Consider the following 26554-nt stretch of genomic DNA (forward strand, 5'->3'; position numbering starts at 1 on the left):
GAATTCACGGTGTTCTTATTTCAATTTCCAGGAGTGTATATAGTTTTATGACATAATGTTATCCTGTGTTTGTGAGTGTTACTAATTCTGGTTCACTTTATAATACTAATTCCTAATACTAGTGTGTCTGTATGTAGTGTGTGAAATGTATAACTCATAGAATGAACTTTTACTGACTGTCTGCTCATGCACTCAGCCACGCCATATAATTCTTCTTCTACTAGAAACTATTTACGGTTGCTGGGATCATCCTTTCAGTTTTGAGGTTTTGTAAGTCTCTTCGCAATGTGCATATTAACTTGATACCAGAGTATTTAGGTCTTTTTTCAGTTATGAAGTTTGTGTGAAATGCACAGAAATTGTTTTCTGTTCCTTGTGTTATGGGGGATGAACAGTTTCATTGGCCTCCAGTTTTGTGGGATCTTGTAACACAGTCACAGTGCTCTCAAATATATGGTGGAAAAATCAAAGTATTGAAACTTATTTTTCAATATAATTCAAAAGGCTTTGTTCTGTAGTATGAATATTCTTTTCATTCCTGTGATGGTCGAGTAGAATTATGTGTGAAATATTTTAAATATATGTGAGTTATATTTGACATGCGCATATGTGAGCAAAGCCATGGATAAAAAGCTTATCCTAAATGATTTCTACCAAATTTGGTGCACATATTAGTTACGACCTGAAAAAATATAGTGTTGTAGTAAGAACTACCGGCATCCTACTTGGGAGAGCGTAATAATGTGGAAAAGAAGGGAGGAGGAGATGGTCAGACAGTGAGGTGGAAGGAGGGGACATGCATGGATAGGGGGGAGGAGGAAATGGACAGAGAGAGGGGAGAGGAGGAGGTGGACGTAGAGACACAGAGGAGGAAATGGATGGGAGGGGGGGGGGGAGAAGATGTCAGGGAGAGAGAGTAGGAGGAGGGTACAAATAAAGAGAGGGTAGGCTGAAGAATAGAAGATTGACATAAATACATACCCCGGCAATGCCAACTACCAGCTAGTTCTCCGTCGTAAGCCTCTTTGTGTGAGTTTTCTCATTTGAATAAATGAGCCACCTGAAACAACTATTTTTAATGCTCTATTCCCAGTAAACAAGATTTTGATGAAGTTCATTCAGCATGTACATATATGTCCATATATTCTGCATATACATTAACTTACTGGAAAATGCATCAGTTTTGGAGGTATTATGGCTCATATCCTGAAAATTAGACTACCTATCAGTTAATTTCATGTTTGTTTCAGGTACATATTGATTTACTTTGGCAGGATGGATCATGAGAGGGAGGTTTTCCTTACAAAAAAACCAAACATGGTATCCTTACTGATATTATAAGTGTGGAGTCTCATATTTTCACAACTGAACTGGTGAACAGAAATCAAAGAAATTTGGTACAAAGATGGCTTGAATCCTGAGGAACAACGTTGACTACTTTATAAAGTAAAAAAATTAACCCCTAAGAGGATGTTTTTACATCAGTGAAATAAACCATTTTTAAAAATTATTAAATTTGTTGCATAATATGCACATTGTATGATATGTAGTTACTTTGGTAGCAGGATGCATAGATGCATGCTTTTACCAAAGCCTCTCCATCCACACTGCTTGCCGCAGCATCAGGCATTGGGAGACTTGTGGGGGGGGGGGGGGGGGGGGGAGGGGGCAAGTATGGTTACGGTTACCCAGACAGCCAGACGCAGGAGGGCAGCTGACATTGTTGCACTTACAATAGATTACTTTACTTATTCACCATCACTCATCATAACAAAACGATTGATATGCGAGCTCAGCCAAGGGTAACAGCTAGTGTATACAATGTGAACAACTCGCATTCCAACATCTACACCTATACTCTGCTAGTCACATTACTGTGTGTGACAAAGGGTACTTTTGGTACCATTATCCTTCTCATTCTCCTCCCCCCGCCCCCCCCCCCCCCCCCCATTTCATTTGTTCCCTTAACAACTGATACTGATGCTTGGAAAAATGAATGTTGGTAAGCTGTAGGAGTTCTAATTTCTCTAATTTTTCAATCATGGTCAATTAGTGAAATGTATGTGTTGTCAGGCTCTTCTTTTGAACACAAGCTCTTGAAACTGTAATGGTTATCTCCACCACACACAATGCCTCTCATGAAGCACATCCAGAATGGTTTCCTACTTACTAACAAACCAGTGATGAAATGCACTGCTCTTCTCTGGAACTTATCTACTTCCTCAATTAATCCTGACTGGCATGCAGTACTAAAGAATTGGTCAAGCTAGTGTTCTGTAAGCATCTTCTTGAAAGTTTACTCATGTGAAGTGTTAATTCAGCTTTAAGAAGTATTTTACAGAGTGAGTATTTGGCAATTTTCTCAAAAAGGCTTTGTTATCTTTTAGATAATTGAACCTGATATGGAACAGTTTCTTCAAACACAAATAAAACCAAAATGTAACATTGGTGTTGTTGGTGGTTCAGATCTGTCAAAAATTCTTCGACAGCTGGGAGGTGAAAGTGGTGAGTGAGAGAAAAAATATTTTATGGCATATATCAAAATACTTCATGCAATTAATAGGAGATAATTCTTCAATTCCAGCACTTCAGAAATATGATTATGTGTTTGCTGAAAATGGATTGCTCGCATACAAGAGAGGACAGGAAATTGGTAAACAGGTAAAGTCATATTTTACCTATTTTGTTCTATGGCTGCTTGTATTTGCTATGTGTCAAAGTGAAGCCTTTTGTCAGTAGTAACAAGTTAATCAATGAAGATACCATTGTTTCTAGTAATTTTTGGCACTGTTATGGAAGTTACTTTATAGTCACATTTTCCCACACATAATTATTCAGTTGATGAAAATAATTAAAGGATTGAAACAAAAGAGTCTCTCTCTCTCTCTCTCTCTCTCTCTCTCTCTCTCTCTCTCTCTCTCTCTCTCTCTCTCTACTTGTGAGAAACATTTTAATATATTACAATACATTTTCTGCTTTGATGATCCAATAATATGTGGATCTATAAAATGCTTTCTTCAAGTGTGATATCGGTTCACACCTTACACTATTGTAATGTTCTCTTTGCTGAGAATTTTGATACTATATTAACAGTTCTAGGAAGAAGAAAAGATGAACACAGAGCCTCTTATTTTGTTTGCCTTTTAGTTGACATAAGAAGGGTAATCTATAATGCAGTACAAACCTAATAAGAAATAAAGAAAACGCAAGACTAGTTTAATCGAAAGTGTACACATCATTTGGGAATTCATGAAACCAGGTTTGATTTCAAATTCATAATTTGTGCTGTGATGAAACAAAGAGGTGGTATCCTAAGCTGCTTTCTGATAAGCAGTAACACTCATTACACATTGAGAGTAAACGAATTAGCCCCCAGCACACTCATCATCAAACTAAGTGTTCGGAAGATTTACTCCATACCAAAAGCTTGTTTTTTTTAAAAAAAAATAGGGTTGGTCAGCAAAGGTTCTCTTCCTGCAGAGTTTTCACCTTGAGGACACGCCATTCAGTGTAAATGTTTATTGTGAGGTGTTATAGAAACTGAATCGTGCAATTCAAGAAAAATAGGTAGGAATCCTGTTTATGGGAATCTGATTTGATATGTAATTTGCAGCTCTTTACTTAAGTAGAAAATAATTCTAGTATTTAAGGGACCACAGAAATGTAGTACAAATGAGGCCCGGAAATGTGGTTCTACATAAGTGAGAAAAAATACTACCTGATTTTCACAATATGAAAATCCAACTGAACAACGCACAACTTGCTTGTGATCAGCTAGTGTAACAAAGTATGTCCCAACAGAGTGAAAGAAGAGATGATCAATTTTGCTGTCTATTTTTTTCTTGAAATCTGACGTCGATCCCAGTTGTCTTCAGGGCTTTGAGAAGAGTGTCAGACAAGTACAGAAGCTTCAGAGGGGTAACTATGGTCTTGAGAACACTTGCCATTGAAGTTGCTCTACATGATTAATCATTGAAGAGAATGGAGCTAAAGGATTGTAACTTGTGGAGGAAGACAATAATTTGTCATATGATTATTTCACTCATTGGGTGTACCCATACCTTCTATTCTGTCCAATTCTGCAATGTCTCTTTAAAGTGAGACAGCTTTGTTCAACATTGACATCATACCCATTAACAGAAGGACAATTGGTCTGTAGTATCTTGTATTCTAAAGAAATACTAACAAGTATGAAAAACATTTCTTTGTGGAAATAGAGTGCCAGTAACTGACAAAACCTGGTTTTATTGCCACACTGAAGTGCCGAAGAAACTGGTATAGGTATGCATATTCAAATACAGAGAGATGTAAATAGGCAGAATACAAAACTGCAATTGGCAACGCCTTTATGAGACAACAAGTGTCTGGCACAGTTGTTAGATCGGTTACTGCTGTTACAGTGGTAGGTTATCAAGATTTAGAGTTTGAAGTGGTGTTACAATTGGCACACAAATGATGGGAACAGCATCTGTGAGGTAGTGATGAAGTGGGGATGTTCCTGTATGACCATTTCACGAGTGTACTGTGAATGTCAGGAATCCGGTAAAACATCAAATCATTGACATCGCTGCGGCCGGGAAAAGATCCTGCAAGAACGGGACCAACAATGACTGAAGAGAATCATTCAATGTGACAGAAGTGTAACCCTTCCATAAATGTCTCTAGATTTCAGTTCTAGATCATCGTGTCAGCATGTGAACCATTCAACAAGACATCATTGATATGGGCTTTTGGAACCGAAGGCCTACTTGTGTAGCCTTGATGACTGCACGACACAAAGCTTTACACCTCGCCTGACATTGGACTGTTGATGACTGGAAACATGTTGCCTGGTTGGACAAGTCTCATTTCAAATTGTATCGAGCAGATGGACATGTACGGGTATGGTGACAACCTCATGAATCCATGGACTCTGCATGTCAGCAGGGGACTGTTCAAACTGGTGGAGTTTCTATAATGGTGTGGGGTGTGTGCAGTTGGAGTGATATGGGTCCCTTGATACATGTAAATATGACTCTTGACAGGTTGCATATACGTAAGCATCCTCTTTGATCACTTGCAGCCTTTCATGTCCATTGTGCATTCCAAAGAACTTGGGCAATTCCAGCAAGACAGTGCAACACCCCAGATTTCCACAATTGCTACAGAGTGGCTCCAGGAACACTCCTCTTAGTTGAAACACTTACGCGGCCACTGAACTCCCCAGACATGAATATTATTAAGCATATGTGGGATGCCTTGCAATGTGTTGTTCAGAAGAGATCTCCACCTGCCCATACTCTTACGGATTTATGAACAGCCCTGCAGGATTTATGGTGTCAATTCCCTCCAGCATTATTTCGGACATTAGTGGAGTTCATGTCACGTCATGTTGCAGCACTTCTGCGTGCTCATGGGGGCGCAGTGCGATATTAGGCAGGTTTACCAGTTTCTTTGGCTCTTCTGTCTATTTTATTCCTACCTGTAAAAACAAAGAGTGAATATATAAAGATGAAAGTGTCATTGCCACTATCGGAATAGCCCAGTCTCGCTAGAAGAGGATAGTAAACACTTATCGTTTCAAGAAGAGGGCTGAAAAGAGTGACATTCAGCTGAGGAAAAATGATCACTTGGGCTTGCTACTTTGCTAATGACAACATGTAAGCACACTAGTCAGCAATTTGTGCTATCGATGAACTTGAAATGGCTTCAAATTTTTTGAATATTTGATGCCACCACATGTGATTTCACTTTATTTCTGTATCTGAAAGCATGGTGGTGATGAGGAACCCTTGAGATGGGGGCCAAGAAATTGCCGAACTATCAGAAGACATGGAAAGGGGGAGGAGTACAACTTTAGGAGTGATTTCAAAGAATGAAGAAACCTATTGAAAGCAGTAGAAATTATTTTAGGGTATTAAAATAAAGACGTCTATACTGCAGAACTTTCCTAGCACTGTACTTGTCTCATAGTGGTGAGAAATGGCCTGCATTCAGAAATAGTGACCTGCTCTATGACAACAAGCAGGGTTCCCAATAGTGTTCCTTGTGCAAACCCAAGCCACACTCGTTACACATGCTATCCCAAACACCATACTAAAGTACAACCAGGTATTTTAATTATCACTTGATTCTCCTACATTTTTTATTCAGTTCATTATCATGGATGGAGACACATCGGCTGTCATAGATGTAAATTTTCATCTTGTCATACAAAAATAATAATTGTGCAATAATTTCATGGCAGATGATAATAGCTGTAACTTTTAAACAGTGGTGATGAAGTGTAACCAAGGAGAAGGCAAAAAATACAATGTTCAGTCATACCTTGACAGGACGTCCAACGAGTTGTGTTCTTTACAAAATGTAAAAATGTTGTAGCATTTGGCTATCGTTGTGTCATAGCTGAAGTTAGCTGTGTCATAAAATCATTGAGAGTAATTATTGTTGTGGCCTGAGCCTCAGATAGACCACCATAGTCATGCAACGGATATGTGGACCTCCCACCAGTGTAATTCTGCAGCCAAGCACTGCAGTATTGCAGAGATCAAAAGTGTTCTGCCATTAGTGATTGACTGGGTTGCTACATGGTGTAGCACAACATGGTGTGTCCACAGTTCAGTATGCAGTCCAGCCTGCGACATACCATTCATGGCCAGAGGAAATATAAATGCTCCAAGCTCAGCTTCTGGCATTGTGGATTTGACCAGTGCAATCTCCACATCAGTCTTCGGTTGAATGCATGACTAAGTTTCATCAAGCAGTGTTAACAAGTAGGTGAAGCTGCTGATCTATGAGCCACCAGCTACCTCTGATGATTTCAGGCTTCGAACAGGACCCGTTTGGGTGAGGCCGTTCATTGGCCAGCATTGTCTGATACACCAGCTGGGTTTCCATGGCGCACGTGAGTTCAACTTAGGGCACTTGCACATTTCTACTGGATTCCACGGAGTGTAGGCAGAAGACACCAGTGGCTGGCCTTTTTGCACAACAGAGCTGCCAAACTACTTAGTTAGTGAGGGCACTGTCACTGCCAGCTGCTGTTGTGGTGCCTCAGCATTTCACTGGAGACGTCACCTGCTGCGTAATAACCATGATCAGCCCCTGAGCCACCATCATGGGTGTACTGTGTCAGAGTCATTAAATAATAATGTATGTTCCTGTTGAGTAAGTTTTCTTGACTCTGCACTTTGCATGGTACTGGAGAACACATTCCACAGTCTACCACACTCAAAACTCTACAGTCAAAAAAAGACAGCCTGTAACATAGTATTTGGGCCATACAAAACAAAACTGGGGCCATACAAAACAAAACTGTCAGTTAGGTTGCTTTGTGGCTAAAATTAGGTGCAGACTACATTTCCTTGTTAATCCATTTCTGCCTGAATTAATTTTCATTTCTGAATTTTACAAATTAGATATTTATTTGTTTATTGTCATTAATGAAACTTACAGCAGCAAACTAACAAAAAAGTAATTAATAATGTGAGGAAAATATGGTGTGACATATATGTCACGCTAGGCAGATCATACATTATTAGTGAAATACATGACAGTAAATAAGATAAAGCAGTGCATGTCATTTACACTATGTTTAGGCAACAGCATTCATTTTCTGCGATACATTACAAAACGCTCTATGCACTAACCTGCATTACATTTGCTGCATATTGTTCTTGGAGTTCCTTTGCAGTTTTGTGCAGCACAGTCTCTTCTTTCTTTCTGTGACTCCGATTTATTTCATCATATTCGATGTCTTGCAGCACTCTGCCTTGATATGGATTACCTACAGGACCTCTAGGGATCGTTACATTGGAAGTCGCATAACATTTCACAGTGTAGCATGGAAATTGCAGTTGTTGCATATTCATACCTGTATTTCTGTAGAGAAGCCATGCATTATGTACAGACACATACAGTAGCCACATAAAAATTGGCCACCACCATTTCTTTTCTCTGATGCTCACTGTACGTAACGCTACATTTTCATCCAATCGGTCAGTTCCCCACATATTTTTGTTGTTTGCTCTGATAACATGTGGTCACAGTACAACTTTTCTATTCTTCTTTTGTCTTGAATATCAGCTCACAGAGCTTATTGGATTGATCCCATGGCTGGTCGAAGCAACTGCTGCTGCAGAATTATCTAGCCATCTGCTAATAATCATATCACTCTCCTTGCTGCTCTTGTAATCAAAATCTCTTCTCGTATTCCTTTTGGACCTTGTCTTAGAGGGTATAAGTTGACATTCGTTAGGCAGACAGTTGTCACGAATAGTGCCAGTTGGGCCATAACCTCGTTCTTTTAAGTGAACTAATAATGTTGGCGATGTAAACATATTGTCAAAATAAAACCTGTAGGGCAGATTTTTACTTTTTTCAGGTAGTGAATCAATCATTTGAACCAGAGATGCAGCACATTTTCCAAGTGCTTCCTTGTACACTTTGTTCCTTTGTGGATCGGTTCCTTGGCATATTTGAAAATCCACTAGATAACCCATGTTTGTGTTTAGACACCATGGTTTGTACCTAAATATAATGGGTTTACCTTTCAGAAATTCTTTGCATCCATGCTTCGCAAAATACTTAATCATGTTCTCATCATAATCCAAATCTTGCCCAGTCTGAAAGTGGAGAGAGAACATTTTTCTTAACATATTTGTAAATGGATGAAGTTACCAAATTTTATCATTTACATTGATTTGTGTGTTATCGCATGAGTGAATGAATCTCATAATTGTTTCAAATCTGTCTCTACTCATCACGTTGTGCACCATTTCATCTCTCATGTGCAACCCTGAATCCCAGCAACATCTTCTGCTAGGTGGAGGATTATAGCCTGAGAGAATTAGAATTCCTAGAAAACTTTTCATCTCTTCATGTGTAATTTTGGAATCTGGGCAGTTCTTGAACAAAGAATTTTTTTATTCAATTCTGAGAAATTTAATTATTTCATATTTCCAAAACAGTTCAAAGTACTGAACTGGAGACAATCTTCTGTATTTATATGATCACTCTCAAGAAATAAAGTGTTATCGCTTTGCAGGTCCTCCTTTCTCTAATCTCTTGTTACAGATTTGGGATCTGTAGCTTTTCTGTTAAATTGAAATGAGATTTCCTGATTTAGCATCATGAGAGCAAACAGTCTCAGGTTCACCAAATAACCTGTTTTTGTTGCCGGATACTGCTTCTGCACCAGCATGAAGTTGCCTTTTTCTAAGATTATCTGTCTTTCTACCCTATCTTCTTCACCAGAATTTTCATCCAACTCCACATTAGCTCCAGCAAGCTCAGTACCTCCTCCTCCTCCTCCTCCTCCTCCTCCTCCTCCTCCTCAAGACTAGCCAGGATTTCATGCACAGACAGGCTTCTGAGAAAGAAGGAAGCATTATATTGACTGTTCTGCCTAGCGTAACATACATGTGACTCACATTTGATAACTGAATTTGGAGCCATAATAATTAAGTGAATTTTGTGGATAACCTATAATATAAATTTCAACACTTTTAACATTATAATTAAGCAAAAATTTTAAAAATTGTGTGGTATATTGCTTCAGAAAATAGTTCTTACTTCTTATCCCAAGACATAATTTTATTCAGTAGGCTAAAAGTTTTCAGCAACTGAACAACCAGACACTGTCCTCTACCTGCTTTCTACTGGCAGAAACCCACTTAAATATCAACAGTAGAGCTTCCTTAACTGAGAGACATGCAACAGCAGGCATTTCAAATGCATGCATTGTTTGCCAACAAGAGAAAAAACAATGGTAAAATGTTATGTGATATACAGAGTGATTATAATTAAAGTTAGACTTTCAAAATGCTGTAGAAATAACACCACTGGTCAGAATGACATCAAATTACAATGGAATATTATTGGATATGCAGGAAAACATATGGCAGAAGAAGAAAAAAGTGTAAAAATTTATCAACAGATTGTACTATATGTGTCAGAATACATAAATGAAAACACCCGCTATGCGCACGACCCATAGGAGTTGGTATAAACATGCCGGGTTCATGACTTTTTCCCACTTTCGTGTCTGTGACGTTCGCCATGACTGTCTCAGTGAAGGACCACGCTCTGCTTGTAAAGCTGTATTACAAGAATGACGACTATAAACACATAATTCTGCAGAAGTACAGGACACTGAAAGGTTTGAAAAAAGGCATTGGTCCGATAACTGCCGTGGGTCTCGATAAATGATTCAGAAATTTAAAAAGACGGGTTATTTTGATGTGCAACCTGGTAGAGGAAGGAAATAAATTGATTCGACATCAGTGGGAGTGGCCACAGCAATGCAGGAGGAGACAAGTGGTGGTGTGCAAACGTGTAGTGCACAGAGAATTGCCCAAACATTGGACATACCCTTGAGCACGGTGTGTAAAATCCTACGAAATATCCTTCTTTGCTATCCCTTCAAAATTACCCATGCACACAAGTTGCTTCCTGTTGATCTGCCAGCAAGAGAGACCTTTGCTTTAGAATTTCTTGCTCACATGGAAGTGGACAATGATTGGTCGTGAAAGATTTTGTGGACAGGCAAAGCCCACTTCCATCTGACCGGATATGTCAATACACAGAATCGTCGAATATGGCAACGGAAAATCCACACGCAAATCAACCAGTACCACTTCATCGTGAAAAGGTCACTGTTTGGTGCGGGTTTATGGCATCATTCCCATAGGGCATATTTTTTTGAAGAGACAGGTGCTTCTGGTCCTGTTACCTTTACCGTCACTGGTAAGCCCTATGAGTGTCTTTTGTGCAGCTACGTCATTCCAGCTCTCCAACAGTGTGGATGGGATCACTTTTATGCAAGATGGTGCACCTCCGCATATTGCAGATCCAGTCAAGCAGCTGCTGAAACGCCATTTTGGAAATTCTAGAATTTTCAGTCACCATTTCCCAACAGCGTGGCCATCCTGATCACCTGATCTTAATCCATGTGACTTCTGACAATGAGACTGTGTGAAAGATGTTGTGTTCAGTGTTCCAATTGCAAACTTAGTTGCATTGAAGGCACACATTGCGCAACACATTCTGAACGTGACCCCAGAAACACTTCAATCAGTTGTGGAACATGCTGTTTCTCGATTTCAGCTTGTTGCAGAAAATGGTGGACAGCATATTGAACATGTTTTGCACCAATCACATAGAAATTAATAATCCAATTTGATTTTGATTGATGCTTTGTATGTGGTTTTTGGCCTCAGGACAATTATAAGCCGATTTTGCCCTTCCAATGTGGATGGGCTTATGTCACTAACAGTGTCACACCTGTACACTCGTGCACACTGAGTAGTACAGTTTGTTTAATGTCAAACATACATCTTAGGCATTGTTGTATAATTTATTTGTCATTTGTAGTAATCCACTATTAAATTATGATGCTTAGAGTGCCATCTATTGCTATTTTCCCCCTTCTCCGAAAATATTACGATGATGTCATTCTGACCAGTGGTGTTACTTCTACAGTGGTTTGAAAGTTTAACTTTAATTGTAATCTCACATGTCACAGTAGGCAGAAATGGGTTAAGTTCTTGGAAAACTACAAAAATTATGTGACAGAGTATGATTATAAACAGCTGTATAGTGCAGGCATAACAGAGCATCATGGTCAGTGACAAAAAAAAAAAAAAAATGAAATAAATGGTAATGCAGATGTTCACCTATTTAGCAGACTTGTGTAGATGTGTAAATGTGTTATAAAAATGGTCATATACCGTAAATAGCAAACACTCGAAGAAGAACCGTCTTTATGTATACCGGGAAACATGACCTGAATAATTACACACTTATTTTTATTTTAGATCTAATCACATAATGTAGCATCAGTCATAACTAGTTTTAGCCATGTGTTGCCCGTCTTCAGATATTACATATACGTTTTAGGGGCACTTAGTGAACAACAACGTACAGTTCACCAAAGGCCCCCTATAACCTGTAAAATCTGAAAATGAACTGGCTGAAATCAGTTATGATTATTGTCATCATATTATGTAATTCTGTCTTAAAAGACTTGTATACCCAAAGAAAAATGTCTCTCAACTTGCAGCAATCTGCTCTGACAACTACAAGGACATACTGAAAAAGTAATGCCTCCAAATTTTTTATTCTGTTCTCAATACTGGTTGAGGTATTACATATCATTTGTATTACCGTACTCAATCGACAGAAGTTGCAACCCTCTGTTCTAGGGGGCTCCAAATTGTAGTGTGTACCATGGCGGTGTGTAATGTAATTATGTCAGAGTACTGTGAGGCCTTGAAAAAAACTGAAAGCATGTGAATTGGAAGAATTTTTCCATGCATGGAGCACCCTCTTCTTCAGTCTGACAGTGCCAGACTACACATGAGCACTGCAACATCTATAACAGTTCAATGTCTTGTGTTCACTGTCATTGACCATTCTCCATAAAGTCCCAACTTGGCCCCATCCAATTTTCATCTATTTCCAGAACTTAAAGAATACCTTCGAGGACTTCACTTTGATAGTGATGAAGTGCTGCAAGCAGATGTGCAGTGACTGCATCAACAACTGGTCTCTTATTTGGAGAAATGTGTTCATCACCGGGGTGACTGTTGATAGAAGAAGAAAGATATAGAATGTTAATGAAGTTTGTTTTATTTAAAAAGCTTCAAGAGTTTTCACATAAAAAATTTAGAGGCATTACTTTTCACCACATCCTCATAAAAGAAATGATTTGCAGTAAGAAATCTTAGAACATCTAGGATCCCATACTTACCACCTCTCAAGAATTATCAAGATATGATTAGAGTTGTTACGTACTCACCAACATAAAAGCAGTCACTGTTTACCAAGCCATGTATGAATTAAGTGAGGAGAAACTTCAGTGTCTCTCAACATACAAAGTACCTTCTGGCTCAAAGATTGCAGAGCAATGCAGCACTCCATGTCTTTATATAATCATAGAATTTATGTTAGGCATATCCAGATGATGTTGCACATGGCCTTCCTAATTTTGTAATTCCTTGAACATATCATCATTATGTGAAAACTCCACAAACTGGGGAAATATGAACACTGAGTTACCTTGCAAAGTCAATTTGGCTTCAGTCTACTTTTATTTTCTTCCGTTTCAAAGTAAAACTTATGTAATTATGCACCGAGTCAATGTATACATTGAGAGAGATGTCAGGTTGTACGTTGCCCTAACATACACAACAGTATATCTCTCTTCATTTTTCTCTGGAAATGAGTAGCAAGTATATGCCAGTGTGCAGTTAAGATTCTAAAGTTTTTTGTTTCTAATATGGACAACGTGAGACAAAGCCAGATCTGTGAACTCTGATATGACAGAGTGTCAATTACTGTATTTGCTGACAGAGTGTAGCTATAATGCAGAGACAGTGAATACCTTATGCGGTGCCAGGTCCATAGACATTAAAAGCTAGCAGCAGACCCTTTGAAAGAATCTGACAGAGCTAAGATAAACAAGATTTAAGAGTGTATTTAAGTGACAATGATGCAATTTAGATTGGAGAGCAACGGACTGTTCTGAGTAATGTAACAGTATTATTGGGAGGAGGGAGAAGAAAGGTGAGGAACTTCCATTGCAATATGTGAAGGAATCATATCGGTAAAAACAAGACTTTTTAAGTGGTCTAATTACCAAAATTTAAGCACAGAAAAATTGTGTTGTAGGTTTAGTTACAAGATTAATATTTCAGTTTGTATTGAAATGAACAAGAAATATTTAACTGTAGTTGTACCAAGCTGTTAAGTAAACAGAAATATTTTCTCTAGTATACAAAATAAGTATGATTGCTGCCATAATTCCTTTACAGTGTCACTACAGCCAGGTTCAGTGTTGGCTGACTGAACAACACACTACCGCAAGAGGCAGACTGCCAAAAAGTATCACCTTGTGGTGTGGGCACTATTTGTATGTGTTAACTACGGTAGATCCACTAATTAATACAGAGTTTTTAAATATCTGTCTCGAAGTGTGGTGGAGAGAAGTGTAATGCTTTGCCAGGAAAAAAGTCACAACGATTTTTTTCAGAAGCCTTAGACTATATTAATCTTGATATGTACATGTCATTTGGGTGGGACAGCTTGCACATGTCATATTGATTTAGATGCTTCGATGCCAATTGAGGAACTATGATAGTGCAACAAATTAGTGACACAAATATACACTTTATTGTGCCGTGGTACTTAACTAAAGTTGTACAGCGACTCATTGGATGTGCTTGTGGACAGATGGCAACTAAGCAGTGGCCTGAATACAATGTCAACAAGACTATGGCCTTCCTGGGCACCACACTGTCAATCACTGTAGTAAACACTTCTCCCTATGCGAAGGCTATAGGCGACTCCACTTGTAGACTGTCTCGCAGCCTGATCTCCACTATGAACTGTAGCTATGAACAGCAACCCTGGAACTCTGTACTAGAGCTGTCATATGCCAGTGCCAAACATTACTGTCTGTTGCTACCTGTGGCCACTTGAAAGTCCAGCTCATTGGCAGCAGTGTGGAGGTTGCTGTTTGGGCTGCACTTTTGGTTGTAGGTGAACTTCAAAGCACTGGCGCTGTTTCAATGTGTCAGCTTTGGTTGCGTCCAGTGGCAAGGACACAACAAATCTGTCATTAACTTCTTTTTAGTTTATATAGCAGTGTCCTTGTTCAGTTATCTTCTCTTTCTTTTTCAAGTAATTAGTTATTTTACAGGAATTTCAGACTTTTTGTCATGCAACAGCCTATTGCTGTCACACATGATCAAAGTGAGCATTACCTGTATGTATCCTGATATTATTTACCAATGATTACTATGATAAAAAACTTTAGCTCATAGTTAATTGAATCCCATGATTCATCATCATCATCAGCTCACAGCATTTTAAAATGATAACTGAGTCATTTGGTAAAAATGAGAATCAACAACACTGTTGAACACCCAAAAAGCACACCATTAACCAGTCACACCAGGAAATGCTGAGAGATCACTCTTGATGGTGTTTGAAGTAGAACTAGTGCACATATGTTGTTCGATGAAGAAATTTGCCGCAGTAAAATGTTTTGTGTCCTAAAGGAAAGATACACCATGAATCAAGATACATGTGTTATGATTAAGGTGTTATATTTAGAGTCAAGACTCATTTCAAAATATTTTGTATCCTGAGCATATATAATAATAAAATATTTATTGCAAATATAGTCTATTTACAGACAAGTATTAATTCCTTTAAACATGTGGAAAATGACGATGAAGCCTGATTGGCAAAGCGAACCATAGTTCTAGTTGTAGAGGGAACAAGCTTGACCACATGATTAAGCACAGCTATGTTCAGTTCCAACTAGTACTCATTGTTACCTTGCAGTTCAAGCACAACCCCCCCAGGGGATCCACAACTCTTTTGTGGATACGTGTGTAGCGAGCACGGGACCCCGAGCTAATGTGGCCTTCCTTCTTTTCCGGGCTGCATACCCCCCCTTTCCGTATCCTTCCCCATCCCCCATCTTCGCCCCCCCCCCCTCACCTCTGGCTCTTTCCTTCCCTTTCTCCCCCTCTGGGAGTGTGGTTTGTGCCTACGTCCGGAGACGGACGCTTGTAAATGTACCGCACTCTTCGCCTTCCTTGCTTATATGTCTTCATCTTTCTTCGTCCTTCTCTTTTCCTTACCTCTTCTCTTTACCTCTTCTCTTTACCCTTTTCTCCGCTGCGGCGTTTGAGACCTCTCTTCTTTCCTTTCCCTGTCTCTTTCTTCCTCCCTGTGCGTGTCTGAAGGCCGACCCACGCACTTCCATGCGTAGCCGGTGACGGGGTAACGCGTAATTCCCCGCCCCGGGTAGACAGGTAGGACACGTACGTACCCCCTGGTAACGGCCAGGCCCAGGGAGGGGTGATTACCCGAGCTGATACCTTCCGAAAGTGCCAATTGGTCCCTCCGTCCGTTTGTCGGGAGGTGTGACCTGAGGTGTGAACAATCACCTAAGGCGGGTGTGCTCTCGGTGAGGGCCCCCACAAGGAAGGAGCGCGCCATCGGAGACGCCGGTAATCATGGGGGATTCTTCCGCAATGGTTTCCTCACCTTCCACTATGTCTGCTCACAAACATAAGTTCACTGAGTCTCAGCCACAGACGGTTCTTCCATCGTTGCCGCAGTTCCTTGTTGTTTCTCGGTCTGACGAAGGTCACGACTTTTCCACGGTCAACCCTTTCATTATTCAGAAAGGTGTCGACGCAATTGCGGGTCCTGTAAAGTCTTGTTCCAGATTACGGAATGGCACCCTGTTGTTGGAAACACACAGTGCCCTCCAGGCTCAAAAATTGCTGCGTACTTCTCTGCTCCACACCTTCCCTGTCTGGGTGGAACCGCACCGTACCTTAAATTCCTCGCGTGGAGTCGTTTATACACGCTCCCTCGATGGATTGTCTGACGAAGAAATTCAGCACTACCTGTCTGACCAGGGCGTCACAGCTGTTCATCGGGCTATGAAAAGGGTTGATTCGAACATCATTCCAACCCGCACTGTCTTCTTGACATTTGACAAAGTTCAACTCCCATCAAAAATCAAAGCAGGCTATGAGATAATTTCCGTTCGCCCTTATGTCCCAAACCCTACGCGTTGCTATCGATGTCAGCGGTTCAATCACACCAGCCAGTCCTGTTCCAATCCGGCCAAATGTGTTACGTGTGGCAAGGATGCCCATGAGGGTGCTTGTCCACCCCCATCCCCTCGCTGCATCAACTGTATGGGTGACCACGCTGCTTCCTCTCGAGATTGCCCCGTTTTTAAGGACGAAAAACTCATCCAGGAAATAAGAGTGAAGGAAAAGGTGTCGACCTTTGCTGCTCGAAAGTTACTCGCCAGTCGACAGCCCACTGTGCCTCAGAAAGGAAAATACAGCACTGTCCTTGCTTCTCCTCGGCCAACAAAGGAGGCGGCCACGCAGACTTGCGACCTCACCTTTAGTACCACGGTCGTCAGATCGGCCAGCGCAAAGATCGCCCGTTCAACCTCACCACTTTCGCCTGCCCACTCAATGGCTCACCCTTCGTCGGGTTCTGCTAAATCTCGAGCCCAAAAGTCAGACGCCAAGTCTTCGAAAAAAGAGCATTCTCGTGAAGAGTTTTTACGTACCGCAACTTCACAACCATCGGTTCCTCCTTCATCTAAACATCATACTTCCAAGAAGGCTACGAAGAAACACAGTTCCTCTCCTTCTCCGCCAAGGCGTGTCCCATCTACAGCACCACCTGGCGGAAATCACCCTCGGCCTTCTTCTGTGTCGCCGAGGCGCACTGCTGGTGGCCGGTCAACTGGCCGATCGTTGGTGGCTGGAGCTGCTCCTGACCAACCTATGGATCAGGATCTTCTGCCTTCGACTGAATGCCATTCCATGCTGTCGGTCGCAAGCTCTGAGCAGTCGTTGAGTTGACAGCACCCTTGGTCACGTTCCTCCATTTTCTGTTCCCCCTATGTCCATTATCCACTGGAATATCCGCGGCATTCGAGCCAATCGGGATGAATTGTCGATCCTCTTACGATCCTACTCGCCGGTCATCTTCTGTCTTCAGGAAACAAAGCTGCGTCCACATGACCGCTTTGTTCTCCCTCATTTTCAGTCCGTCCGATATGACCTCCCCTCTGTTGAAGGCACTCCAGCCCATGGAGGACTCATGATTCTGCTCCACGATACTCTCCATTATCACCAAATCCCCTTAAACAGTTCCTTCCAAGCTGTCGCCGTCCGTCTTTCCCTTTCTGGATACACGTTCTCTCTTTGTACGGTATACATTCCATCGTCCACACCAATGGCACGAGCTGATCTCCTTCATCTTCTTGGGCAGCTTCCACCCCCCTATTTGCTGGTTGGGGACTTCAATGCCCACCACCCGCTTTGGGGATCTCCACATCCTTGTCCACGTGGCTCACTATTGCTAGACGTCTTCCACCAAGCGGATCTAGTCTGCCTCAACACTGGGGTCCCCACATTTTTGTTTGCCTCCACGACAAATTTATCTCATTTGGACCTTGCGGTCGGTACTGTTCCGCTAGCTCGGCGCTTCGAATGGTTCGCCCTTGATGATACACACTCGAGTGACCACTTTCCATGTGTTCTTAGACTGCAGCCTCAACTGCCATATATGCGCTCGCGACGCTGGAAGTTTGCCCAAGCCGATTGGACACTTTTTTCGTCTCTAGCGACATTCGATGACCGTCGCTTTCCCAGCGTCGACGATGAGGTCACACATATTACCGACGTTATTCTCACAGCCGCGGAACGTTCAATACCACGCACCTCCGAATTGCCCCGGCGCCCCCCAGTTCCTTGGTGGAACGAGGCATGCCGTGACACAATACGTGAGCGGCGACGTGCTCTTCACATTTTCCGTCACCATCCAACTTTGGCAAACTGTATCCGATATAAGCAGCTCCGTGCGCGATGCCGTCGCGTCATCCGCGATAGCAAGAAGGCAAGCTGGAAATTCTTTATTAGCTCATTTAACACCTTCACTCCCTCCTCGGAAGTTTGGAGTCGGCTTCGACGGTTCTCAGGCGCACCTAGTTTCTCCCCGGTCTCTGGGCTCACTGTCGCGCATGATACCTTAGTGGACCCCGTCGCAATTTCTAACTCATTGGGTCAGCACTTTGCTGAGATTTCGAGCTCTTCAAATTACCCGCCAGCGTTTCTCCCGAAGAAACGTGCAGCGGAAGTGCGACATCTTGCTTTCTCCTCTCAAAATCGCGAAAGCTACAATACTGTTTTCTCCATGCGGGAACTCCAACATGCCCTCTCTTCTTCTCGCTCCTCCGCCCCAGGACCAGATGGTATCCATGTCCAAATGTTGCTGCATTTATCAACCCATAGCCTGCGTTACCTCCTTCGCCTTTACAATCGAATTTGGACCGACAGTACCTTTCCCAGGCGATGGCGGGAAGCTATTGTCGTTCCCGTCCCGAAACCTGGAAAGGACAAACATCTCCCCTCTAGCTATCGCCCCATTTCTCTCACGAGTAGTGTCTGTAAGGTTTTGGAGCGTATGGTGAATTACCGTTTAGCTTGGTGGCTGGAATCCCGCAGTCTTTTAACACCAGCCCAATGCGGATTCCGAAAGCATCGTTCGGCCGTTGACCATCTTGTTGCTCTCTCCACTTATATCATGAACAATTTTCTCCAGAAACGCCAAACGGTAGCAATATTTTTTGATCTGGAGAGAGCATACGATACCTGTTGGAGGACAGGCATCCTCCGCACACTGTTCTCTTGGGGCTTTCGAGGCCGGCTGCCCCTTTTTCTTCGCGAATTTATGGCAGAGCGCACATTTAGGGTGCGGGTGAACACTACTCTCTCCCGTACTTTCTCCCAAGAAAACGGGGTACCCCAGGGCTCCGTGCTGAGTGTTGTACTGTTTGCCATCGCCATTAATCCAATTATGGATTGTCTCCTTCCTGATGTCTCGGACTCCCTCTTTGTGGACGATTTTGCGATCTACTACAGCTCTCAACGGACCAGCCTGCTTGAAAGACGTCTTCAAGGATGTCTCGATCGCCTCCACTCGTGGAGCATCGAAACCGGCTTCCGTTTCTCACCCAGTAAGACCGTTTGTGTTAATTTTTGGCGACGTAAGGAGTTTCTTCCGCCCTCCTTACATCTAGGTCCTGTCAACCTTCCGTTTTCCGACGTCGCTAAATTCTTGGGTCTTATGTTTGACAGAAAACTGTGCTGGTCCTCCCACGTTTCCTGTCTTTCGGCTCGCTGTCTGCGTTCCCTTAACGCCCTCCGTGTCCTGAATGGTACCTCCTGGGGAGCGGACCGAGTGGTCCTTCTCCGCCTCTATCGCGCCTTAGTGCGCTCGAAATTGGATTATGGAAGCATAGTCTACTCCTCTGCTCGGCCGTCTATTCTTCGGCGTCTCGACTCTATCCACCACCGTGGATTACGTTTAGTGTCTGGAGCTTTTTACACCAGCCCTGTGGAAAGCCTTTATGCTGAGACTGCTGAACCTCCGCTGTCCAATCGGCGGGCAGTCCTTCTGAGTCGTTATGCTAGCCATCTGTCTTCCATGCCTGCTAATCCAGCCCATGACCTTTTTTTCGACACCTCCTTTGATGTCGGGTATGCAGGCCGCTCCTCCTCCCTACTACCCCCGGGAGTCCGCTTCCGTCAACTGCTCCATTCTGTCTCCTTCCGCTTTCCTAAAACCTTCTTGACAACTTGGGGTACAGCACCGCCTTGGCTCCGTCCCCGGATCGACTTGCTCAGAGACCTATGTCAATTTCCCAAGGATGGTACCCCTACACTTGTCTACCGTCGGGCATTTGCTGCTCAAAGTGCACAAATGACGGACGCCACATTTATTTACACCGACGGCTCGAAAACATCGTTAGGTGTAGGGAGTGCCTATATTGTTGGCGACACCCCAAATCACTTTCGGCTTCCCGACCAGTGGTCGGGTTATACTGCGGAGCTTTACGCTGTTCTCCAGGCTGTCCACTACATCCGCCGCCATCAGCGGATACAGTACGTAATCTGCTCAGATTCTCTCAGCTCTCTCCTAAGTCTCCAAGCTCTTTACCCTGTGCACCCTCTGGTCCACCAGATTCAGGACTGTCTGCGCTTGCTCCACCTGGGGGGCGTCTCAGTGGCGTTCCTCTGGCTCCCGGGACACGCTGGTATCTGTGGGAATGAGGCGGCCGATATAGCGGCCAAGGCTGCAGTCTCTCTTCCTCGGCCAGCTATTCAGTCTCTTCCGTTTACCGATCTACGGAGCGGTTTATGTCGCCAAGTTGCTCATTTATGGCATGCGCATTGGTCAACACTTCCCCATAATAAATTGCGGGAAGTGAAAGCCCTTCCTTGCGTTTGGACCTCTTCCTCCCGAACGCGTCGTCAGGAGGAGGTAATTTTAGCCAGACTCCGGATAGGGCACTGTCTTTTTAGCCATCGACATCTTTTAAGCGGTGATCCTCCCCCACTCTGTCCCCACTGCTCTCAGCTGTGGACGGTCAGACACCTTTTAATTGAATGCCCCTATTTTAATCCGTTACGCTCCCGTCTACAGCTATCGCCTGATCTATCGTTGATTTTAGCTGATGACACGCGCTCAGCTGACCGCGTTCTACAGTTTATTAGTGACAGTGAAATGACGTCAGTCATTTGATTTTTTTTTTTTGGGGACAACCAACCCCTTTCTATAGTGGATTTTTAAGCATTCCTTCTGCCTTTAGTTTCTCAAATTTTATGACTTTGTTCCCCTTGCTGCTGATTTTAAATTTCGTCTTTTTTCCTGTTTCCTACGTCACGGGCTGGGCGCTAATGACCATAGAAGTTTTGCGCCCTACAACCACAAAACCACAAAAACCAGTTCAAGCACAAAAAGCAATCACAGAAGATGCCTTTGTGGGCAGCCATGATGACCTGCTGTTAAAGTCATTAAATTTACAGACAATGAGAGGGAGGATGGAGTGACAGTGGCGATAGAAAAAGTATCAGAGCATGGAATCATTTGTTAAAGTTGAGTAAATCAAATATGTACAAATTATAGTGGGAGAAAACCATTAGCAAAGTGCACACACCAAATACCCCACTGACAATATGCATGCATATCCAATGCTTCACAGCAATTACTGCAATATGAACAGTAAAAATTTATACCAAATTTCTAAAAAATTCGCAGCTTTTGTCACATGGAAATGGACACCAAAGACAGGAAGGAAATGCTGAGAAAAATTATTTGATCTGTGGAATTTGGTGTTAAAAGGTGCCAGAATGAATGAGTTGTCATGTACAAACAATATGACATAGTTAAAAAAAATACTACTTTACATTTTTTATGAAAAAATGATACATCAGAATTAAAGCAGTCTTTTTTTTTTTTAATTCTGGGAAAATGTGGATTCATGCGTATTACAATATGAGTAATTGTTGTCAAAATATGGGAAGAGTACTGATGAACAAAAGCACCGGCGAATATTAAATTTTTGGGGTATGCAGGTCATTGTCATATAGAACGTAGCATTTGACAGCGCTCCAGTTGTAAGAAATCTATGCCATTATTTCCTCCCCTTCACATCTGTTGGGTGTAAACATGGCAGTGCTTCCACCATGCCAGGGCTTCAGTTTGCTTTGCTGTGCAGTAACTGTTGCTGCACTAGGGACAAATCAGAAAAAGGGTGAAATAAACTACATACTGCACTGGAATCCTAACCTGGGCCCTTGCCTTTTTCAGTTACCTCCTTAGTTACTTACACATATACCTCACCTGTACAGTCCACCAGTAACACTCTCTTACCTTCCAAACTTGATAGAGGTTCACCAGAATGAAATTTTGGACTACCACCACTGAGCAGAAGGATACGGTGGATAATGGCTTAGCTGCAGCCTAAGGATTGTTTCCAGAATTACTTCTTCAACCCGCAGAAGTAAGGATGGGTTTCAGCACACAATGTTAGTCTGTCAGAAAATTTGATAACAGTTTGTGCACTTCACTGAATGAAGAAAGATTCATTCTAAAGAAACTTTGTCAGATATGTAAATTATATTTCAGTGATACAGCACTAAGTTTAATAAATTGTGTACTTGAGTGATATCACTTATCCTTTTTTTTCAGAGCATTCAACAGCATATGGGTGAAGAAAAACTACAAACCTTTATCAACTTTGCCCTGCGATACATGGCAGATATAAAATTACCTGTCAAACGAGGTACATTTATTGAATTTCGCAATGGTATGATCAATGTCAGTCCTGTGGGAAGAAGCTGCAGTCAGAAGGAGCGAGAGCAGTTTTTTGAGTATGATAAAGAGCATAAAATACGTGAAAAATTTATTTCAGTACTAAGAAAGCAGTTTCCTGACTTGGGACTGGTCTATTCCATTGGTGAGTTTCCGTAAATGCTGCTGTTTATATACATTCTAGAGTTACATCAATCTGGATGCACTACTTTCAGAAATATGAGAAAATATTATCGTATTATATTCATCTTTTAGTTTCAGAAGTCTGAGTAATCAATAAATACTCAGCTAGCTAAGTGGGCATGTAGATGTGTAACAATACTGTTAGTCTGATCAGCCAAAACTTCACTTGATGACAAAAATTTTAGAATCTAGCATAGCAACTTATGTAGTGTAGGTTATTGCAGTGTATAACTAATTTCCTATCTGATGAGTCTGAATGTTGCAGAATATAATAAATTCAAGTGCATGACCCTAAAAATTGCATACAAAAAACTGTCTCTTTCTTACTACTTTTTTCTTATGTTTACTATGAACCAAGTAGTTACACCAGTGAGAAAAGTTTCTCAATTGTCCTTTTCATGAGTCAAATAAAAAAAATTTGTTCCCAAACAGGCCATGAAGGCCTACCAGTACCGAGCGGCCGCTGTTTCATCCTCAGCCCACAGGCATCACTCGATGCAGATATGGAGGGGCACGTGGACAGCACCCACTCTCCTGGCCATATGCCAGTTTACGAGACTGGAGCCGCTACTTATTGATCAAGTAGCTCCTCAATTTTTCTAACAAGGGTTGAGTGCATCCCACTTGCCAACAGCGGTTGGCAGACTGGGTGGTCACCCATCCAAGTGCTAGCCCGGCCTGACAGTGTTTAACTTCGGTGATCTGATGGGAACCGGTGTTACCACTGCAGCAAGACCATTTAAGGGACCAATTGGGGATGGAGAACTGGAATGAAAACGAAAATGAGTGGAGCTACAATTATGTGTCTTAAGTTGTTTGCAGAAAGTAATGCTCAGTAGTAATTGGATTCAACTCTTTCCAAAACATGATATTTTTTTTTTCCAAGCAATCAAGTCTCTCTTCACTGTTTCTCAGTTCACTATTTATAACTTTATTAGAGATTCGTAGTTTCTAAGTCATGTGCCTGCTTTCCATACTTAGCCCTTAATGGGTAAAGTTGTTAAGGCCCCCATTATGTGTGGAAGTATTCTTTCTCATACATCTGCATTCATCAGGCTAGGTAATATGCTGCTTACTGAATTCTACAACGTAACACCTTTGTTTTTTTAAAAGATAATGATTCACTTGGTAGAATGCCATGAAAGGATAAAGTTTTATCGGTAACAAAGAGTGCCCCCGTTTCCAGTGTCTTCTAACTCTTGATTATGTACACAACTTTTGTAACAGCAAGCTATTGATATGGTGCTATTAAAACATTGCTCATAACACACTGTAGTGAATTTCTATTTAGTTTTATCACTGATAATCTTAAGCTCCCCCTGCAGGTCCGTGGGTTAGAATAGGCCGGAGGTATTCCTGCCTATCATAAGAGGGGACTAAAAGGAGTGTCTCATGTTTCAGCCTTTATGTGATGGTTCCCTGTAGGGTTTGACCTCCATTTTTCAAAATTTTCCCGAAGAGCAAGCCAATTGGGGAAGGGCGCCTTGCATGGTGCATAGTGTCCCTCATGCGCTGAGACGTCTCCCATCCTTCGTTGACGTGGATCTGCGCTTCCGCTCATTCTCCAGCTGTTGAGTGAGGTCACCCTATCGGGTGCGTTTTCGTCCATCCTCTGTGCAGTATCGCTTTCTGTGCTGTCGACAATAATTGACTTCTTTGCTTGTTTGCGCCTGATATCCAGCATGGTAGACAGTCCGTTGTGGTGGGGCTGCCATGTACCATCTTGGTTATAGCCCCCTGACCACACAGGGATCGTTCTGCTGATGCCTGTGCTGTTAACTCCCCACGTATGCCGAGGAGTAGATGCCCGGGACTCCCGGCAATGGCCATCCTGCCAGGTGGCCTTAGTTGCGGCTTTGTGGCACCCTTGGGGAGAGCCACTGGTTGGAGTGGGTGGCATCAGGGCAGATGACAAGCCATGAAGTGTAGAATGTCATCTCTTGCTGGTGGTCAAACACCAGCAGTCTCTAAGCGGTCAAGGTCTAACTTCAGTGCTAAGAAATGAGACTCCAAATCATTCCCCTCCCTCCATCCCCCTCCTCCCTCCTCCACCTAGCCACACCACGGAAGGAACGCCAGGCTAGGGATGGCAGCGAAACTTATTCAGCCCAGCATCTCATATGTAGGAGAGTTGATGGGGAATCTTTCTTGTGGAGCATTTAGAGGACAAGTTATGGGCGGTGGAGGGTTTGTCCAAAATGTGATCAGGGTTGGCCTTTATCAAAACAGCATCCTCTGCCCAGTCATGGGCACTACTCACCTGTGACAAGCTGGGGGATATTTCTGTTTCTATCACACCCCATAAGAGCTTAAATATGGTCCAGGGTATCATATTTCACAGGGTCCTTCTTTCGCACTCTGATGATGAGCTGCATGCCAGTTTAGAGCAGCGAGGTGTCCATTTCATCCAGAGTGCCCGCTGGGGTCCAAGGGATAATCATGGTGCCTTCATCTTATCCTTCAAGGGTGACACATTACCTGAGAAGGTCAAGGTGATGGTCTGCCACTGTGACATAAAGCCATATATCCCTCCCCCAATGTACAGTCTGGAAGTACAGTCATATGTCTTTCCGCTGTACTTCAAGCATCACCTGTCAGGATTGTGGATGTCCTTTACATCCCAATACTCCATGTGCCCCGCCTCCCATCTGTCTCAACTGCGGAGATCACCATTCACCTTGCTCGCCCGACTGCAGGATTCTCCAGAAAGAAAGAAAATAATGGAATACGAGACCCTGGACTGACTGACCTACACTGAGGCTAAGAGAAGATATGAGAGGCTACATCCTGTGCATATGACGTCAACCTGTGCTGCCACTATGACAACAGTTCTACTGTCTTCTGTTCCGCCATGTACAGTTGGCTCTCAGAACTGTCAGACTCCACCTGCCCCTGCCCCTTGATGGTGGGGAGCACTTCCCTCCCTGTTGCTCCTGCACATCCTATTTCAGGAGCAACACCCCCCCCCCCCCCCAACCATCAGGGACGTCAGACCCCACTTCTCAGCCAGAGAAGCATAAATCTTCTTTGGCTCCTCTCACCAGGAAGGGGTCCTTCGGGGTCACTCCCTTCCCAGGTTCCTACCAGTGGCAAAGCTGACACCCGCCAGTGGCAGAAGCAACCACAGTTAGCTGGTCGTAGAGAGTAATAATCCTCCTCAGTCCCTGAGACTGAATCTGTGAAGCCCTTCCAGCCAGACAAACCTTAGGAGCAGTGAGAGAAACCTAAAAAGAAAAAGACCCCCAAGAACCAAGGCACTACGGTGGCACCCACACCACCACTACCTACAAGCTCTGTGTCTGAGGATGAGGTGGGAATTCTGGCATCCGCTGAGGACCTAGATCTTGCTGGGGCCTCAGACACAGTGGCTGTCGATAACACAGGTGACCCTGAGGCGTAGACTGCCTCATTGAGTGTTTCATGCCTTCCCAGTCTCACGATCACGTAATCCTCCAGTGGAATTGCGGTGGTTTTTTCCACCACCTGGCTGAACTATGGCAGCTGTTAAGCTTTACGCCTGTTTTCTGCATTGCCCTCCAGGAAGTCAGGTGCCCGGCAAAGTGGACCCATGCCCTCTGTGGCTATAAGGGATGTTACAGGAACAGTAGTGACTATAGTAGTGTCAGGTGGAGTTTGCGTCTATGTCCTGAACTCAGTGTGTAGTGAACCTGTGCCCCTT

The 26554-nt window shown here is 42.8% G+C and overlaps 1 protein-coding gene across 5 annotated transcripts in view; it reads left to right on the forward strand.

Moving 5' to 3' along the window:
• Positions 1-26554, forward strand: part of LOC124776209 (phosphomannomutase) — a 45543-nt gene that overhangs the window by 7228 nt on the left and 11761 nt on the right. For all 5 annotated transcript variants that reach the window (XM_047251059.1, XM_047251055.1, XM_047251058.1 and 2 more), the window contains exons 3-5: positions 2388-2505; positions 2585-2661; positions 22570-22837. In XM_047251059.1, the coding sequence (XP_047107015.1) occupies positions 2388-2505; positions 2585-2661; positions 22570-22837 (463 nt within the window). The remainder of the gene's footprint in view (positions 1-2387; positions 2506-2584; positions 2662-22569; positions 22838-26554) is intronic.

The sequence above is a fragment of the Schistocerca piceifrons genome, chromosome 2 (assembly GCF_021461385.2).
Source record: "Schistocerca piceifrons isolate TAMUIC-IGC-003096 chromosome 2, iqSchPice1.1, whole genome shotgun sequence".
NCBI lineage: Eukaryota > Metazoa > Arthropoda > Insecta > Orthoptera > Acrididae > Schistocerca > Schistocerca piceifrons.